Raw genomic sequence first — 20,145 nt, forward strand, 5'->3', positions numbered from 1 at the left:
GATGGTAGCGCTCACCTTGTCCTCTCCGGACAAGCTTTTTTCCAGATGCCCCAAACAATCGGAAAGGGGATTTATCAGAGAAAATGACTTTACCCCAGTCCTCAGCAGGCCAATCCCTTTACCTTTGGCAGAATATCAGTCTGTCCCTGATGTTTTTCCTGGAGAGAAGTGGCTTCTTCTTCTCTTGACACCAGGCCATCCTCAAAGTCTTTGCCTCACTGTGCGTGCAGATGCACTCCCACCTGCCTGCTGCCATTCCTGAGCAAGCTCTGTACTGGTGGTGCCCGGATCCTGCAGCTGAGTCAACTTTAGGAGACTGTCCTGGTGCTTGCTGGACTTTCTTGGGCGCCCTGGAGTCTTCTTCACAACAATTGAACCACTTTCCTTGAAGTTCTTGATGATCCGATAAATGGTTGATTTTGGTGCAATTTTATTGGCAGCAATGTGAAGCCCCTTTTGTGCAAAGCAATGATGACGGTACCTTGCAGGTAACCTCCTCCTTTTGAAACTGAGGTCTGAGGTCCTGAGCACTCTGGAGCAGGTTTTCATCAAGGATCTCTCTGTACTTTGCTTCGTTCATCTTTGTCTCAATACTGACTAGTCTCCCAGTCCCTGCTTCTGAAAAACATCCCCACAGCATGATGTTGCCACCACCATGCTTCGCCGTAGGGATGGTGTGCCGTTTCAACTGCTTATGCTCCAGCTTCAACTGTTCTGCCTTATTATTATTGGACCATGCTGGTCATTTATGAACATTTGAACATCTTGGCCATGTTCTGTTATAATCTCCACCCGGCACAGCCAGAAGAGGACTCGCCACGCCACATAGCCTGGTTCCTCTCTAGGTTTCTTCCTAGGTTTTGGCCTTTCTAGGGAGTTTTTCCTAGCCACCGTGCTTCTACACCTGCATTGCTTGCTGTTTGGGGTTTTAGGCTGGGTTTCTGTACAGCACTTTGAGATATCAGCTGATGTACGAAGGGCAATATAAATACATTTGATTTGATGCCAGGTTTCCTCCAGGTGTGACGCTTGGCATTCAGGCCAAAGAGTTCAGTCTTGGTTCCATCAAACCAGAGAACCTTGTTTCTCATGGTTCGAGAGTCTTTATGTGCCTTTTGGCAAACTCAAAGCGGGCTTTTACTGAGGAGTGGCTTCCGTCTGGCCACTCTACCATAAAGGCCTGATTGGTGGAGTGCTGCAGAGATGGTTTTCCTTCTGGAAGGTTCTCCAATCTCCACAGATGAACTCTAGAGCTCTGTCAGAGTGACCATCGGGTTCTTGGTCACCTCCCTGACCAAGGCCCTTCTCCGCTGAATGCTCAGCTTGGCCGGGCAGCCAGCTCTGGAAAGAGTCTTGGTGGTTCCAGACTTCTTCCATTTAAGAATGATGGAGGCCACTGTGGCCACTTCTTTGGGACGTTCAATGTTGCAGAAATGTTTTGGTAACCTTCTCCAGATCTGTGCCTCGACACAATCCTGTCTCTTGGCTCTACGGACAATTCCTTCAACCTCATGGCTTGGTTTTTGTTTTGACATGCACTGTCAACTGTGGAACTTTATATAGACGGTTGTGTTTCTTTCATAATCGTGTCCAATCAATAAAATGTACCACAGGTGGACTCCAATCCAGTTGTAGAAACATCTCAAGGATGATCAATGAAAACAGGATGCACCTGAGCTCAATTTCAACTCTCATAGCAAAGGGTCTGAATACTTATGCAAATAAAAGGTATGTTTTAAAGTCAAGAGGTCTGAATACTTTCTGAAGGCACTGAATAGAATTGTTGATCTGATCAGAAACACTGTGCTCACAACCTTTATCTCCGAACTGATGTCGTTGGTGTATTTTGTTGGAATATATTGTAATATATTGCGCATTATAGCCGTAGTATATCAGGCCGTATAACATGGGTATGACACATTTATTTTTACTGCTCTAATTACGTTGGTAACCAGTTTATAAAAGCCACCTCGGGGGGTTGTGGTATATGGCCAATATACCACGGCTAAGGGCTGTGTCCAGACACTCCGCGTTTCGTCGTGCGTAAGAACAGCCCTTAGCTGTGGTATATTGGCCATATACCACACCTTGGGCCTAAAAGGCTTAAAATAGTCTAAGGTTTTTACCAGGCACAAGTCCATTCAGGCGAGGGTCCCGTCCACGAAACAACACATAACGAGCTCGACAAATGTATTCGGAAGAAAAATTTCACCCACATTTTACCTTTGTCATGCCAACCATCCATCCAATTAAAGTAATTCCATGTGTCTGCCTTTTGTCTTTAAATACTTTCACATAGCCTATTTCATGATATGATATGGGGTAATCCAATGAGCAACACTGCAGCTGTTGATTGCAGTGATCATCAAGTATGCTATATACTGTACACTGAATGTACAACACATTAAGAACACCTTCCTAACATTGAGTTGCATCCCCACCTTTTTCCCCCAGAACAGCCTCAATTCGTCAGGGCATGGACTCTACAAGGTACAAGAAAGCATTCCACAGGGATGCTGGCCCATGTCGACTCCAATGCTTCCCACAGTTGTGTGGTGGACCATTCTTGATGCGCACAAGAAACTGTTGAGTGAATCCCCACAGAGTTGCAGTTCTTGACCCAAACCGGTGCTCCTGGCACCTACTACCATACCCCGTTCAAAGGCATCTAAATTGTTTGTCATGCCCATTCACCCTCTGAATGGAACACATACACAATCCATGTCTCAATTGTCTCAATGCTTAAAAATCCTTCTCCCCCTTCATCTACACTGATTGAGGCGTATTTAACAAGTAACATCAATAAGGGATCAGGGCTTTCACCTGGATTCACTTGGTCAGTCTATGTCATGGAAAGAGCAGGTGTTCCTAATGTTTTGTAACATCAGTGTATAATCAATACATGACTTTCAAGGAGTGGGGTATTATAATAAATCACATTTCAATAGCATGCATCAGTAACTATGGTGATGTAGCTCTGGATCTAGCTCGCTCTCCCTTTGACAGACAGTCGAATAATGAGTCAGGAAATGTTTGAAATGTGCCATTATTCCCCCATTAAAATTAAATAAATTGATGCTCCACAACTGTTTAGATTTCGTTTCGATGCCTGTTAGCAAGCTGGACATTAGTGAGGAGACCATAAATGTACCTCCATTATCATTCCTACACAGTTCCCATCCTACAACCCCCCAAAAAAAGGTTGATATTCTTTTATTCAAACCACCCACAGATTGAATGGGCTCTCTGAGAACATCTTCCTGCAGTGCATACAGGTGAATGGCCTCTCTCCCGTGTGGACCTTCAGGTGCATCTTCAGCTGGTGCTGGTGGGAGAACCTCTTCTCACATTGGGGGCTCCTGTATGCTTCTCCCCTGTGTGGACCCCCTGGTGCCTCTTCAGGCTGGATGAGTGGGAGAAACTAGCACGGCACAGGTGACAGCCGAATGGTTTCTCCCCTGTGTGGACCCTCTGGTGCCTCTTCAGGTCACCAGCCTGGGCGAAGCGCATGTGACACTGGGTACAGCTGAAGGATTTCTCCCCTGTGTGGACCCTCTGGTGGATCTCCACTTTCTGGGAGCAGCTGAAGCCTTTGTTACAGAACATGCAGAAGAATCGTTTCTCTTTACTACTGCCAGATGTGGCTCCCCCTTTTTGAACCTGTGCTCTAGCCCTGTTGTTTGAGTTCAATACCTGATCGAAAAGGATGCGGCCGTGTGAATCAGAAGGCCCCAACGACATGGACACTGGATCGCGATCCCTGAGCATGTGTAAAGGGTTGGTTGCGACATTTGGATTTGTCTCAAAGCTTTCGCTGTAATCTAAAAAATCTCTGCCCTGTGAGTGTCCGTCTCCTAGGTGACTATCTGCATTCCATGTGGGAGGAGCGTCGCCCTCCACTTTTACAGTCCCATCGTCTACAACTACAACCTCCCCTTTCTTATCTAGGCACCCTTCAGAGTATATACTACTACTGTACCAGTTCCAGTCCCCTATAGACAGATCAGTCTGTGTCTCCTAGCCCAAGGGCATGTTGCCAAGGTTCATCTGTGTAGCGTAAGAACAAGACGGATCAGTGGCAGTCTCTAACGCATCACCTGAGTTCCGATGGGAATGAACCGTCCTCGGGCTTCGGTTACCGTAAAGTAAATACTCTGAGCCGGTAGCAGGAGAACAGCCCAGTCTCCCCAGCCCCATTCTCTCTAGGTCTGACCTGTGGTCAGATCCTGTGTGTAAAAGCATTTGTGTTACAGTTGAAGTCTCTGTGTCTGACTTGAGTATGGCGTTCATTGTTCCACTGACCTCCATAATGCTGCATCGGGTCCTGGGCTGGGTCGCAGCGTTGGTGGATAGGTCCCCCGCACCAGTAGGGATGCTTCTGCTGTTTTGTGGGTCCTCTCCTTCATTCCTCTCTTGTTTCACCAGAGACAATCCTCCAGGACCTGCAGCCTGCAGACTGGCACAAGAAGAGAGAAAGTTATTACCGGATTACAATTAATAGAAATTAGTATAATTGGATAACAATGTCGTAGGGAAGTCGCACAAGCTCCAATATGGCAAACAAATTAGAATTTCCATGTAAGCAAGTGAATATCTGAGGGGAGCCTTTCTGAAATAAACGGGCCAGATTTTATTTACAAAGTACTTTTTTTATGCAACACTATTACACTAACCTCTATCCTGATAACGTGCTGGGTTGAGGTTCCGCTCCCCTCATCAATAGTTATTGGTTGTTCATCTCTCCATGTATTGTGTCCCGCTGGCTTCACAAAGCTCCTGTGGCCTCCAGTGAGATGTCCTTCACCTGAGAGAGTGATTGGGAGAAAAGAGGTGGTTAGATTAGCTACTGTCAATGCTCAACACTATATTGTTCACCAATACAATTTTGACACTGTCTAGAATTGGCAAGGATGTAAGCTCTCCCTTTGCATAACTTCTTGAGATACTATTTATTGATTGGTGTATTATGTTTCAGGCATCACATTGTTTCAATTGAGTAAATAATAGGAAATGCAGTAAATCAAAAATCTGGTTATTATGATATTGTGTCTAAGCTAAGTAATCAGGGGAATAATTTAGCATAGTATCCAAAAACTGACCAAGCACCAATTCTGGTTAACGCATCTAAAGTCGCGCAGAAGAGAACAGGGCGACATGTCACACACCCTGCCTTCTGCAAAATGTATCGGTCAAGGATCTTGACACTACTGGGACGACTGTCGAGTACGCGCTCTCGTGCCACCTTCAGTTCGAGTAGCTGTAGTTTCCTCCGCAATCCCCTGTTTTCTTTCTGGCTTTGAGTTATTTCCAAACGAGACACTGCATAGTCGTCGTCTACGAGTTTACAGATCTCTGCCACGGCTGCATTCGCCAGCACCTCCATGATGGAGGCTATTTGAGTGTGAAAAAGCATACAGTTAGCAGCCATTGTTAACTAACGTTAGTCTAGCTAGCTTTACCTAGATAACGTCGACTAATAAAGTCCAGTCCCCAACGCAAATTAAACACTACCTGGGGTAAGTATGCGATGCTGTGATGTTATGCGTTATTTTTTTGTTCCAGTATGTCAATACACGTCTAAATAACAACAATAAAAACACTAAAGTGGTTCTTGGTCAATGTTCACTTCCGTTTACACTGAAGAGGGAGGATCTTATTGGTTTACGTCATAGCTCAAAGGGTGTGGCTAGTGAAAACAGGTACTGCTTAAATTAAAAAGGTATGCGCGCTGTTCTTTTAATTACGTTATTGCTTATTACATTACACATTCAGGGATCTAACTACCATTATAAACTGGGTGCTTCGAGTCCTGAATGCTGAAAGCCGTGGTATATCACGGGTATGACAAAACATGTATTTTTACTGCTCTAATACTCCATGTGTAACTCTGTGTCGTTGTATGTGTCGAACTGCTTTGCTTTATCTTGGCCAGGTCGCAATTGTAAATGAGAACTTGTTCTCAACTTGCCGACCTGGTTAAATAAAGGTGAAAAAAATAAAATAATAATAATTAAATTGGTAACCAGTTTATAATAGCAATAAGGCACCTCAGGGTTTGTGGTATATGGCCAATATACCACGGCTAAGGGCTGTAGCCAGGCACTCCGCGTTGCCGGGGTGTAAATGGATGAAAACCAGTGTGGGGATGTGGACTATTGACTACAAGATGAAGATACACTCATAGTGCAACCCAGTTCTCATTGTGGTAGTTCTGAGTCACGGTTTTGATTGGACTTCTAACACTGCTCTGCAGAGACAATCAATAAAACATTTAGAAAATTCCAGCCGCCCTGGTCGTAGACTGTTCTCTCTGCTACCGCATGGCAAGCGGTACCAGGGCGCCATGTCTGGGTCTAAGAGGCTTCTGAACAGCTTCTGCCCCCAAGCTGTAAGACTCCTGAAAATCGAATCAAAATACCCAGAGTATTTGCATTGCCCCCCCCCCCCCACCACACACACACACACACACACACACACACTGCTTCTACTCTCTGTTATCTATGCATAGTCACTTTAATAACTCTACCTACATATTACCTCAATTACCTCGACACCGGTGCCCCCTCACATTGACTCTGTACCGGTACCCCCGCTATTGTTATTTGCTGCTGCTCTTTTATTATTTGTTGTTCTTGTACCTGATCGCCAAGTGTAGAACCAAAATGCTTCTCAACAGTTTTTTCCCCCCAAGCCATGACTCCTGAACAAGTAATCAAATGGCTACCCGGACTATTTGCATTGTTGTCACAGCATCATCGGACTGAGCTTGTTGCCATTGTAGGCAATCTCAATGCTGTGCGTTACAGGGAAGACATCCTCCTCCCTCATGTGGTACCCTTCCTGCAGGCTCATCCTGGCATGAGCCTCCAGCATGACAATGCCACCAGCCATACTGCTCATTCTGTGCGTGATTTCCTGCAAGTCAGTCTTCTGCCATGGCCAACGAAGAGCCTGGATCTCAATCCCATTGAGCACGTCTGGGACCTGTTGGATCGGAGGGTGAGGGCAAGGGCCATTCCCCTCATAAATGTCCGGGAACTTGCAGGTGTCTTGGTGGAAGAGTGGGGTAACATCTCACAGCAAAAACTGGAAAATCTGGTGCAGTCAATGAGGAGATGCACTGCAGTACTTTTGATTTTGACCCCCCTTTGTTCAGCGATATGTTATTCCATTTCTCTTAGTCACGTCTGTGGAACTTGTTCAGTTTGTCTCAGTGGTTGAATCTTATGTTCATACAAATATTTACACAGGTTAAGTTTGCTGAAAATTAACACAGTTGACAGTGAGAGGATGTTTCTGTTTTTGCTGAGTTTTTATGCAGTCATTTTAACCATACCTACATATACATCCTATCTCAATTAGCCCTACTAACCGGTGTCTGTATATAGCCTCGCTGTTATTTCACTCTTTTTTTACTGGTTTTATTTCTTTACTTACCTATTGTTAACCTAATACCTATTTTTTTTAACTTAAAAATCAAACTGTTGGTTAGGGCCTGTAACTAAGCATTTCACTGTTGTACATCACCTGTTGTATTCGGCGCACGTGACAAATAAACTTTTTGGGGGCGTTTTCTTAACTGCATTGATGATTAAGGGCTTGTAAGTAAGCATTGTATTGGGCGCATGTGACAATGTTAACCACAATCAATCACATTTCTAACAATGTGATTCAAGTACCCAACAATATAGAGCCATTGGAGTTTATTATTTTTATAAATCAATGTGTTGATTCAAGAATTAAGTTTTGGATCGACTGAAATAATAACCAAGTCAGTCAGCACAGATTCTGTTTTGTATTTAAGTACAATACTTTTATTGCACAAAATTATACATGTGACATGTATTGTAGAATAACTTCTCACTATGGTAACACTTTCCTGTACATCTTGTACCCTCGCTTTGATAAAATTAAATTTAGAATGCTTTGAAAAAGGTTAATCTTTGCTACTTAATGTCAAGATAAAATTCATTAAGGCACTATCATTTCCTCATAAAACACCAGCATCAAACAGGACAAGATTGTCACTCTATATGCAAAACCAAAAGAATTAACTACAAACAAACTAGTACTTCATTACATTTTACTATTCATGGGGCGTGCACATTTTCTGCTGGTGTATTCGCAGGTAGCTCCTCTCGAAGAACCTCTTCCTGCAGTGAGTACAGGTGAATGGCCTCTCCCGTGTGGACCTTCAGGTGCATCTTCAGATGGTGCTGGTGGGAGAACCTCTTTTCACACTGAGAGCAGGTGTAGGGTTTCTCCCCTGTGTGAACTCTCTGGTGCCTTTTCAGGCTGGAGGAGTGTGAAAAACTGGCCCTGCACAGGAGGCAGCTGAAAAGTTTCTCCCCTGTGTGAACTCTCTGGTGCCTCTTCAGGCTGGACAAGTGTGAAAAACTGGCCCGGCACAGGTGGCAGCCGAACGGTTTCTCTCCCGTGTGCATCCTCTGGTGGCTCTCCACCTGTTTAGAGAAACGAAAGACTTTCCCACAGAACAAACACGGGAAGCGCTTCTCTTTGCTACCAGATCTACTGATAGCATTACTACTACTGTCATTTGTCAATGGGCTTGTGTAGCCATTTAGTGTTGAGGCACTGGCATTGTCTGAGGTCTGGTTTAACATAAGGAGAGTGTGAGGAGAACGAAGGTCAGGGAGTGTCTGTGTTGTCACAGGGTCCATTTTCCAGTTGATAGATCCTATAGAAGGCAGGCTGAGGGCAGCACCTGTTAGGGGGTTAACCTGAGGCGCCATCAGTCTCTCTGAATCACAACTATAGGAGCAGGACGGAGCATCGCTCGCCGAGTCTGTTCTCAGATGGACACCACCTCGTCCCCGCAGACCAAATCTACGCCTCACCCTGGTCTCAGCCAGTCTGTTGTCACTAAATTCAGATGTTGTTTTATGTTCCACTCTCTGTTTCTGGTTGTGGTTAAAAGTGTTGTTCCCCAGCCCAGAGTTGAGGATACTGTCCCATCCACTGACATCCACTTGGTCGCCTCTGGTCCTGGCCTGCTCGGTGATGGTGTCCCCTGGGCCCTTAGCTATACCAGTCTGGGAATCCAAGATGGTCGCCCAGTCTCCTCTGTTAGCTTCCAGCCAACCATCTGCAGGAAGAGGTTAAAAAATATAATTTATAAACATGGCAGAGAAAACTCTATATATTGAGTTTGTCAATTACCTGGTCAAGTTCATATATTAGAATTTGTGTATATCTATGTAAACATAAGTTCTATTCATTTCATTTTATGAATGGAGAAAAAACAATAGCCGGGTGCATAACTATTCCCATTGCAGATCTATTACTGTATGTAGGCTATATGTATTTCCCCCTTACCTTGCTCCCCCATCTTTAGTCCACTCAGCAGATCAATGCTCTCTGGTCCGTCTTCTATTGTTTCCTCTTTGACCAGCAGCAGATCAGGCTTCCCATTCTCCATGTCTACTGACTGTAAGAGACAAAGAGTGAGAGGATATTGGATCAAGAAATCTGATATGAGCACCCTGCTATGAACATCTTCTGAATGGGAAATTAGGAATTACTATGAGTACTATGCAAACATGTTAGTTGATTTGATTACTTGACACTCTTTAATTAATGGTTTGATAATTGAAAGGCATGGTCCCAAACGTAATACCAAATTAACCAAGACCTGGGCATGTATCCACAAACTGTCTCAGAGTAGAAGTGCTGATTGAGGATCAGGTCCCCCACCTGTCTATATAGTCTTATTCATTATGATCTAAAAGGCCAAACTGATCTGAGATCAGCACTTGGGGCAGCAGGGTAGTCTAGTGGTTAGAGCGTTGGACTAGTAACCAGAAGGTTGCGAGTTCAAACCCCCGAGCTGACAAAATACAAATCTGTCGTTCTGCCCCTGAACAGGCAGTTAACCCACTGTTCCCAGGCAGTCATTGAAAATAAGAATGTTCTTAACTGACTTGCCAGGTTAAATAAAGGTCAAATAAAAATAAATTTAAAAAAAACTCCTACTTGGTGGACAGGCCCTGACCTAGTACCTTTAAGATCATTGTGGGCTCACCTCAGTGTGTGTGGTCCTGTGCTGCTCAGCTGGCTCCTCTGTGGGTTCAGGAGGAGGTGTAGTCTGGTTGTCCTCCAAGACCATGGTCCCCTCAGGGTTCCCCAGACCCTCCTCACACCCCTCATCCTTCACCAGCAGCACCTCTGGACCATCCTCCTCCTCCTAGAAGGGACAGGTGATACAGATTACAGGTACAGACACACAGATAATAAACACACTTTCAACATGGAGGGTCCATACTTGCGAACATAAACACCCACTTAAATGTAAATGAGTCCCTGGTACAAAATGTGTATTAGCAAACATTAGCCCTATGATAACCTCACTGATTATATCCTGGCACAAGTTCTTCCAAACCGTAAGTTCTGTTCATCAAAACAACTATCACATGTATTTGACTGACTTTATCTCTGAAGTTTTCATGTACCTAATAACAATCTAAAGTTCAATGTGTTTCCAACTCTACGGATAGTTTTGTCACAAACTGTTACATTAAATAGCAAACGTGCCTACTGGTCTTGGCACGTGTGCTCTAGCCAACAGCTGGCAGATACAGTTCGGGGAGGCTGTGCAGGTAGGCAAGTCTACATGATAATATTATTATGGAAAAGAGCGAGAATATTTGTATTTGTCAAATAGCGGTCAAGCATCGATCATCAAGTCACCAGAATAAGACACGATATTTATTGGAAATGCGCGTCAAACTCAACACTGTGCACTTATACTCCCCTGTGATAGTCATCATAACTTATTTAACATGTAGCCTAAAACTGCATGGTTTCCCCGAGTCGTAGTGGGAGGACCATAAACCATATTGTTGCGTGACTCCAAGTTTACTTCGACATGATGGTTATCAATATTTACACAAAAGCGTTTCCACCGCCGTTTCTCGCATAATACATTTTACCCACCCCAAAAGATCCCACCATGTCGAAAGAACACATGATCTGTCTGCAATTAAAACATTTTACCGAAACCTCCAGTTTCCATCACAGCTGTCATTTCTTCTATACAGTATGACTTTACTCACAAACTGTGGATGGAAACGTGGTAACATATGCATTACTTGACTCGAGGAGGATGAGCGTTAGTGTACAATAGGGTTATAAGGTAGCATCCTCGTTATCATCCTACAGATGAGGCAGTATTGCAGTTCCTTTAAATATGTTTAATCGACAGTCTTAATGTAGGATGACACTACGCTGTCATTAGTATATTCTTATGTAGGTTACACTTACATGCAGGCCTATAACGTTTTATAGGCTATGCATTATAATAATCATCCACTTCGTCACGTGCGTCTTGAATCGAGCATCAAGGTTCGGCAGTGAACAGTTTTTTTCCTAACAAAAAAAGCTTGATGCGAGGGGGGCTCATGGTTGAAAGTGCTCTACTGATTTAGAGTCGAACGCTTTAGCAGTGTGTGCTGCCTAGAAGTGATGGTGATAATGGTAGCCTACATGACTTCTATTTGACTGTCTTTTTTACGATGTATGATAAACTTAAGTTGTAAGGACCTCTTGCGGAAGGGTGCGTGTGAAACAGAAACATGAATTTATTCATATATGCCAAAACCGTGAAAATGTAGTCTAACATCAGTAGTAGCCAGTAACCTCGTCAAGGATGCGTCAATGCAATATTGGCACACAACATTTCGTTACAGACCAACCGAACAAAAGTAAACCTTGAATTTGAAGGTTTAAAAGATCCATCTAGTTGCCAGGGTTGACCTATTTTAAGAAATAATATTGGCTGGTGGATATAAAGTCTTTGATATGCTGATGAAGAATTTGTGACAGGCTTGAGGTTAGCATAGGGCCAACGTGTGCCATGTTATGGGACCAATTTAGCGTTCTGTCACGTGCAAGTAAATTTACGCTTTTAATTGGCTGATACACATTTTGTGCCAGATAAGCAACCATTTAAACAAGTTGTTTGCACAGTGTTGTAAAAATGGCCCAACTGTCATTCTTGAGTAAAAGTAAAGATACATTAATATAAAATGACTAAAGTAAAAGTCACCCGGTAAGATACTACTTGAGTAAAAGTATAAAAGTATTTGGTTTTAAATATACTTATGTATCAAAAGTAAATGTAACTCCAAAAATAAAAGTATAAATAATTTCAAATTCCTTATATTAAGAAATCCAAATTAGATGTTATTGGTTTTTAATCTACAGATAGCCAGGGGCACACTCCAACACACAGACATCATTTACAAATGAAGCATTTGTGTTTAGTGAGTCCGCCAGGTCAGAGGCAGTGGGGATGACCGGGGATGTTCTCTTGATAAGTGTGTGAATTTGATCATTTTCTTCTCATGCTAAGCATTGAAAATGTAAAAAGTACATAATTTCTTTAGGAATGTAGTGAAGTAAAAGTTGTCAAATATAAATAGTAAAGTACAGATAACGTCCCCCAAAAAATACTTAAGTAGTACTTAATTATTGTTACTTACCGTAAGTACTTTATAACCCCTGTGTTTGCAAGTATTGACCCAGAGTGTTAACCCATCCCCACTACACTTGAGTCCTATACTGTAGTTACAATAGGACTTAATTGTTAAATCCATCATGGTGGACATAAATATGTTGTTGTGGGTTCAAATAAGTCAACTATGATAAGTCAAATGTTATCATCAGACATACATGACTAACTATTTTGACGTGTACAGTAGGTGTTTGTTAGTGTGTGGGTATGTGTAGTTATATTTAGTAAGTGTATATTGGTTATAAAGTGCAATAGGGTGTATGCAGAACAGAGTGAGATCAAATGTGATGTTTACTAAAGAGTCTCAATGAAATTTCAAATTAAAAGTACAACTGTGTTTATTAAACAAACAAGTTTTAAATAAACCATATGAAAACCACACATGCACATCTCAACTAAAGATTTGCATAAACTTGGTAAACTGCATTAATTTCCTGTCTTAAGAGACAAAATTAAGTAGTTGAATGGAAGTAATGAAACAGGCACTTGTGAACATAATATAGCCTACACAGTACAAACATTATGTAACAGACTTTTTAGGCTTATACAGAGTGTACAAACATTAGGAACACCTGTTCTTTCTGTGACATAGCGAGGGTTTCCATTAACTTGTCCAGTCATTTTTTTGGTCGACACTTAGAATGTTAGCATAGAAAATAGATGCGACAACTGCCTGCTAGGGTGCGTTTCCATATAACTATCTTGTGTCAATAAAAACCTAATGTCACACTTTTATTTTTATTTTTTAAATCGCTAAAACCTAGTGTCAACTAAAAATGTAGTGGTTGAAGTGTTTCCATTACCCATTTAGGCAAATTGTGCATTAACAAATTGGCGACACCCATCTGTTTCATGTCTCAGGTAGTCTACGAAAGCCCACATGGATAGAATGCAATAACTGCCTCATATTTGCCATTTACTAATAACACTCATGTGCCAATGTATCGTCGTGGCCGTGCCATGGTGAAACTTGCACTCCTGTAGACCTGATATAATTGGATGGTGAAACTTGCAGCCAACCAGAAAAGCAAGGTGAAACAATTCAGGCATTCCTGAAAGTCAGGACAATCCTTGTCCTGCAAATAAACATTTTTATACATTGTAGACTCCACGCCCTGTAGAATTGTGGCTGTTCTAAGGGCAAAAACGATAATTATGCTGGTGTGTCCTGAGGTAGCTCCTCTCTGAGGACCTCTTCCCCCAGTGCATACAGGCGAATAGCCTCTCTCTCGTGTGGATCTTCAGGTGCATCTTCAGTTGGTGCTGGTGGGAGAACCTCTTCTCACACTGGGGGCAGCAGTAGGGTTCTCCCCTGTATGGACCCTCTGATGCCTCTTCAGGTTGAACGAGTGTGAGAAACTGGCCTGGCACAGATGGCAGCCAAATGGTTTTTCCCCCGTGTGGACCTTCTGGTGTCTCTTCAGGTCACTAGCCTGGGCAAAGCACATGTGACACTGGTTACAGCTGAAGGGTTTTTCCCCTGTGTGGACCCTCTGGTGGATCTCCACCTTCTGGAGGCAGCTGAAGCCTTTGTTACAGAACATGCAGAGGAACCGTTTCTCTTTACTAATGCCTGATGTTGCTCCCCCTCCCTGCGCCTGGGCTCCAGCCCTGCTGTTTGAGTTCAATACCTGATTGAAAAGGACGCGACCGTGTGAATCGGAATGCCCCATCAACGTACACACTGGGTCGCGATCCCTGCACATGTGTAACGGGGAGTGGGTCACAACGTTTGGATTTGCATCTAAGCTTTCGTTGTAATCTAAGAAATCTCTGCCCTGTGAGTGTCCGTCTCCTAGGTGATTATCTGCATTCCATGTTGGAGAAACGTCACCCTCCACTTTCACAGTCACTTCATCTACGACCAGACCTTCCTCTTTCTTATCTAGGCACCCTTCAGAGTATACACTATTACTGTCTAAGTCCTGATGGGAATGAACAGTCGTCGGGCTCGGGTTATTGTAAAGTAAATACGCTGAGCCGGGAGCAGGAGGGCAGCCCAGTCTCTCTGGGTCTGACCTGTAGTCAGGTACTGTATGTAAAAGCCTTTGTGTTACAGTTAAAGTCTCTGACTTGAGGATGGCGTTTGGCATTCCACTGACCTCCGTAATGCTGCGTCGGGTCCTGGGTTGAGGCGCAGTGGAGGTGGATAGGTCCTCTGTGGCTACAGTGGGCGCCACTCCAGACGTTGCTCCAGTCTGGATGTCTCTGCTGTGCGGTGGGTCCTCAGCTTCAGTCCTCTCCTGCTTGACCAGAGACAATCCTCCAGGACATGTAGCCTCTGCATCTGCATCCTGACACAAGAAGAGAGGTGGTTATTACCGTTACATGAGTTTAATTGGATAACAATGTAGTAAAGAAGTCTCACAAGCTCCTCTACGGCAGATACATTAGTATGTTACATGTAAGGAAGTGAATAGCTGAGAGTAGTCTTTCTGAAATAAACTGGCCACATTTGATGTACTGTAATTTTGATGTAATACTATTACACTAACCTCTATAACGATAACTTTCTGGATTGAGGTTCCACTCCCCTCTTCAACAGTGATTGGTTGGTCATCACTCCAGATATTGTGTCCTGCTGGCTTCACAAAGCTCTTGTGGCCTCCAGTGGGATGTCCTTCACCTGAGAGTGATAGGTGTTTAGGGTACTGTCAATGCTATATTGTACACTATTGACACTGCATGTTTGGTAACACTTCTCATAACTTTTTGAAAGATTTTGCATACTATCTAAACATGCGCAGAGGGGAACGGAGCGAAACGTACCTCTTGCCATTCCTCTGTATCGGTCGAGGATCTTGTCACTACTGGGACGACTGGCGATGACGCGTTCTCTGATCGTCCGCTCTGCGCGCTCCCGTGCAACCTTCAATTCTAGTAGCTGTAGTTTCCTCCGCAATGCCCGGTTTTCATTTTGGCCCTGAGATATTTCCAAACGAAACACTGCATAATCGTCGTCTACGAGTTTACAGATCTCTGCCACGGCTGCATTAGCTAGCACCTCCATAATGGAGGCCATTTGAGTGTGAAAACCCATAGCCACTGTTAGCTAGCTAACGTTAGAAGCTATCAAGCGTTACCTAAATAACGTAACATATATCAACCAAGTCCTGTGTTAATAAATGTCTAAATAACAATAATAAAAACCCTATCGTGAAAATTGTTCTTGGTCACTGTTTACTTCCCTTCCACACGGATGAGAAATGATTTCATTGGCGGGCGTCTTGGGCGTGATTAAAAGAAGAGTGCGGGTTGCTCTTTGAACTACGGTAATGCTAATGATTTAATAAAGAAGACTAATAGACCTTTTGCACAACGTAGCAACGCCCACTTCCTACCCGATACACAGCTTCCTAGCAGCCTGATTTTAGTCACACTAGTCTCGAAGTCGCTCGTTTAATCATTACCTCAGTATATGAATCATATTTCCATAGCGTATTTTGTATCATTCCTGACTGAGAATTCTGTTTATCCGTTCAGTTAGTGATTTTTGTAAATCGAATGTCTTCTGGTGTCTTTTTTTGTATCTTTAGCTACCAGTACCTAGCTAACGTTAGTGCTAACGACGTTAACGTTATTAGTTGTTGCGGTATCTTTATTGAAAGTTAGGAAATTACGATTTCATTGAACCTTCTAGTGGGGTTCGATGTCTGAAGAAGGGAGCAATACCTTTCCTATTCCAGTGGAATAACTACCCTGTCCAAGAGATCCTCATGTCACCGATGGGAAGCATCAACTGCATCTGGGCTGTGGCTTGCCTTCTCACAAAACTACCAGTGTGGGCCTCTTGTGAAGGCATGGGCCAAGGAGCAATGAGATACTACTGCATTGCATCTTCCCTTCTTTTGCTGTGACCATGCACATTGTCTAACATCCTGTAGTAGTCCATTTATTGATAATAAACACCTCTGCTCATACTCCAAACAATGTTATAGAGTTTTTATTTACAGTGACAAGAGAACAGAAAAATGTAACAATGATTTAAAAATAATTATTAATTGCAGACATTTGTTTTATTTCCCTTTCATTAATTGAAAGATAAAGGAGCCCATTCCTTGTTATTTAGTCTTTCCTGCCTGAGAACTTTTGCATGTACACAAGTAGTACCAGTCACCCTTCTCTCTAATTAGTGAGAACACCACTGGGTCTTTATGTATTCTCTCACCTGAAGAGACTATGTGAAGCTGGTCGTCTTCACTGAGCACACATGTGCAGACTTGACAGTCGCTCTCTAGTCTGTAGCCATCCAGGGGCAGTGAAGGGAATGGTGGTGTCTCCTTATGGTGAACGATGTGTCGCGTTGTGATTGGAGGCTGCTGGTAAGACAGGAGGCTCCCTACCTGTACCTTTCCAAAGTGGGAGTTGACTAAAAGCTTTTCAGCAGACATCCCCATGCTGCAGATCAATGGCTTGGATAGAGGGTCAAAGTTCTTGTATGCCTCTTCTATCTGGAGAACTGAGAGGTCGGGGAGTGGTCCAAGAAGGGCGCTGTAGAGTACTTCTACAAAGCAAAGCAGCCGCTGTGGTTAGCCAATTTAAACAATGTACTTGAAGCCACCTGAAATTAAATCATTTTATATAGTCAAAGTGTAGTAGGATATGACCAGCTACTATCGACTATACTGGTTATTAGGGAAAACTCACCTAATCCCTCCTTCTGCCGTGCGCTTTTTGGTGGGCTAGGTGATGGTCATTATGCCTATGGGCCCAGGTTTCAGACCCTGTAAAAAGACAGTACAAGGGCACTATTCTAAATCTAATCATTAGACAATTTAAGTTTTCATTAAATCATTTAGTAGCATTATGATGTGATTATAACCATATGATTTTGATATGTGGTACAGTTATTAAAACATACCATTGTCCTTGGTTTATGCCACTGCTGCTCGGCCTCTGTGCAGCTGTGCACAGGTGGGATGTCTGGTGTTCCCATCTGGGAATAGTGTGCAGATTGGAATAGTAACGCAACTGTGTGGTTGCATAATGAGGCGCCAGCAACACATGAACAGTGATGTTGTGTGATTGTTACCGGTTTCAGTACAACCTACGTGGGGATATAAAAATAAAATGAATAGACTATAAAAATCACTCAACATGTCTCACGACCAGCAAACAGAAGTGACTGGCGCAACAGCCACGAAATCCATTACAGTAATACAGGTTTAAACTTTTCTATTAAGGGTATATATGCCCTTGTTTAAATGTAATCTAATGTGTCCAGCATAAGAGCTTACAGAAACGGCAAGGGAAAACAACTGAACAATTACTACACTAAGAATAGTTTCATAGACATGGGTTAAGCCTAGTCCTAGACTAAGCAATGCCTCTTAATGCAGATATCCATTGACAGGAACTTCTTAGTCTTAGACTAGGCTTCATCTCTGACTGTGTAACGGCCACAAACAGATTACTTTTCACCCTACACTCAAACTGTGTGGTTTCTCATTTTTCCTCATGGACCTGTAGTAGCAAGCCCTTATGCTGACCTCTCGTGTCACTTTGTCCCTGTTCGAAACGGTTTGGAATAAAAAAGACTGAGCAATCATAATGTTAACTAGCTAACGTAAAATGCATGTCTTAAACTACGTTACAGCTTTGAGTAAACGTCCTTGTCTGGTCTGAGGCAACTTGGCTATACTTACCTTCATAGTTGAAAAGGTAGCTGGAGACAAAGTTTGAATCCTTTTCCCAACTTGGAGTTCGGTGCTTTGCTACTTGTCTGAGCCAGACAATGTACATCCATCACTGTTATCTTTGGCAGCTCTTGCGAGTGCCTTGTGTAAGACAGTGCCATGATTGGTAAGTGCCATTACTAGTTAGCGAGTTAATAGGTAGCTAGCTAAGATTTTTTTGGGGAAAAAATAATTTATTACATTCAATACCATTCATTCTTTACAACTCATAATTTTCATTCATACTCCAATAATGGTATTTTAATTTAACTAAACAAAAACCCCAAACAAAACCTCAGGGGAGCATCTTCCCTCCCCGTCATCCTACAAACTACCTTTCCCTATCTCCCCGTCCCTAATCTATCCCCTTACAAATCTAAATGACACCCAGCCCTAAACCCCCCTTCCACCTCTCCCGGGCAGCATGCCCCACTTCATCCTCCCCCTCATATCTCTTTCCACCCTCCTCACTATCCCTTCCACCCCCCAATCTCTCCCTGTCTTCACCATGGTCTGCCTAGCTTCCCACAGCCCCCGTTTAAAGAGACTCATGAGAAGCCAGAGCAGAAACCTGTCCCTATCCGTCCCTCTCGCTCTTCCTACACCTCTCTCTAACCTGGCCCACATCAATACAAAATCCCCTCTTAACAAACCTAACAACACCTGTGCACTAGCCCATACTACTCTGGCAAAGGCACAGTCCCAAAAGACATGGCGCACAGTCTCCTCCCTGCCACAAGATGATCTTGGACAGGTGGGGGATTGCGCCAAACTCTGGCAAGCACTTGTGGAGGCTCAACCAATTCAGGTCCTTGAGCCTGTTGTCCAGGCCCGCGCCTGCACTCCCTCCCAGACCACTGCCGAGATGCCCACTACAGGCGCCGGACTCCCTGCCTGTCTGACCTCCTCGTACAGGTGCCTGTGATCTAAACCTACTCGGGCAACTTCAACCTCAGGGTGCGCACGCAGTGGCCAAAGTGCCACGGCAGCTGTTTCGCCCGAGGACCCGTGTTAGACCACACCATTACGCTTCTCGCCTGATACGAGAAGAACACCCGCAGGAGGTAACCGGACCGGGTGTATCACTGGATGAGCAAGCTCCGTTAACAAGAAAGAAACAAAAATTGCGTCCAGCTTGAGGGGGAGATGTGGTACCCCCCTACCTCCCTCCCTGATCGGACAGAGCATGCGTGCCCTGGCGACCCACTCGTACATGCCACCCCACATGAACTGAAACACAAGCCTCACTAGAGGCCTCCCCAGACAAGCCGGCAATGGGTAGATGTATGCCAAATACAAAAGAGACGGCAACACATCCACCTTTAGGACCAGGACTTTGCCCATAAAAGACAAAAACCTAGCCTTCCACATTGCTAGCTTCCTCTGTACCACTGCGATACCCATGTTCCAGTTCAGCGTCGCTGAGCCGGAGGTCTCAAAATGGACCCCGAGAATCCTCAGGGGCCCCCTCACAGAGAGATAACCCCCCGGGCACATCTGTTCTACCGCGCTATCTTCCGAAAAACTTAACGGAAGACTTTGCATGGTTCAGAACCGCTCCCGACGCTCGGGTGAAATCCCCATTGATGGCAAGGGACCTTGTCAGGCACGAGTCCTTGCACAGCAGCAAGGAAGTGTCGTCGGCGTACTGCGTCATCTTAACACACAGCCCACCACTTCCAGGGATCAACAAGCCTTCCACCCCTGTGTCTGCCCTAATGGCAGCCCCCAGAGGCTCCATGTACAGAACGAAGAGGAGAGCCGAGAGTGGGCACCCCTGCCTGACCCCAGACCAGAGGTCAAAAACGTCACCCAAGTGACTATTTACACTAACTCGGCACCCCACTCCGACATATAATGTACGAATCCATCCTATGAACTTCTCCCCAAATCCGAATCGACCTAACACTCTGAATAGAAAATATCTATTCATCTATT

At 44.0% G+C, this 20,145-nt stretch overlaps 4 protein-coding genes across 5 annotated transcripts in view; 1 reads left to right on the forward strand and 3 right to left on the reverse strand.

Moving 5' to 3' along the window:
• The window catches only part of LOC118395583 (zinc finger protein 23-like), a 135,782-nt gene extending 119,584 nt beyond the window's left edge, over window positions 1-16,198 (reverse strand). The window contains exon 1 of the mRNA XM_052465163.1: window positions 15,302-16,198. Coding sequence (XP_052321123.1) covers window positions 15,302-15,572 — 271 coding nt within the window. The 5' untranslated portion in view covers window positions 15,573-16,198. The remainder of the gene's footprint in view (window positions 1-15,301) is intronic.
• Window positions 1-20,145, forward strand: part of LOC118395568 (neurotrophin receptor-interacting factor homolog) — a 384,346-nt gene that overhangs the window by 320,252 nt on the left and 43,949 nt on the right. The window lies entirely within an intron of this gene.
• The window catches only part of LOC118395564 (neurotrophin receptor-interacting factor homolog), a 238,501-nt gene that overhangs the window by 40,927 nt on the left and 177,429 nt on the right, over window positions 1-20,145 (reverse strand). The gene's annotated exons all lie outside the window — the stretch shown is intronic.
• Window positions 3,233-4,294, reverse strand: LOC127908086 (zinc finger protein 239-like). Its single transcript, XM_052465200.1, has one exon. The coding sequence runs from the start codon at window positions 3,766-3,768 to the stop codon at window positions 3,316-3,318; it is 453 nt and encodes a 150-aa protein (XP_052321160.1). The 5' UTR covers window positions 3,769-4,294; the 3' UTR covers window positions 3,233-3,315.

Source organism: Oncorhynchus keta, chromosome 16 (genome assembly GCF_023373465.1).
Source record: "Oncorhynchus keta strain PuntledgeMale-10-30-2019 chromosome 16, Oket_V2, whole genome shotgun sequence".
Lineage (NCBI taxonomy): Eukaryota > Metazoa > Chordata > Actinopteri > Salmoniformes > Salmonidae > Oncorhynchus > Oncorhynchus keta.

Coding starts and splice junctions, on each gene's coding strand:
- LOC127908086 (XM_052465200.1), bottom strand. CDS start 3,768: ATGCTCAGGGATCGCGATCCAGTGTCCATGTCGTTGGGGCCTTCTGAT.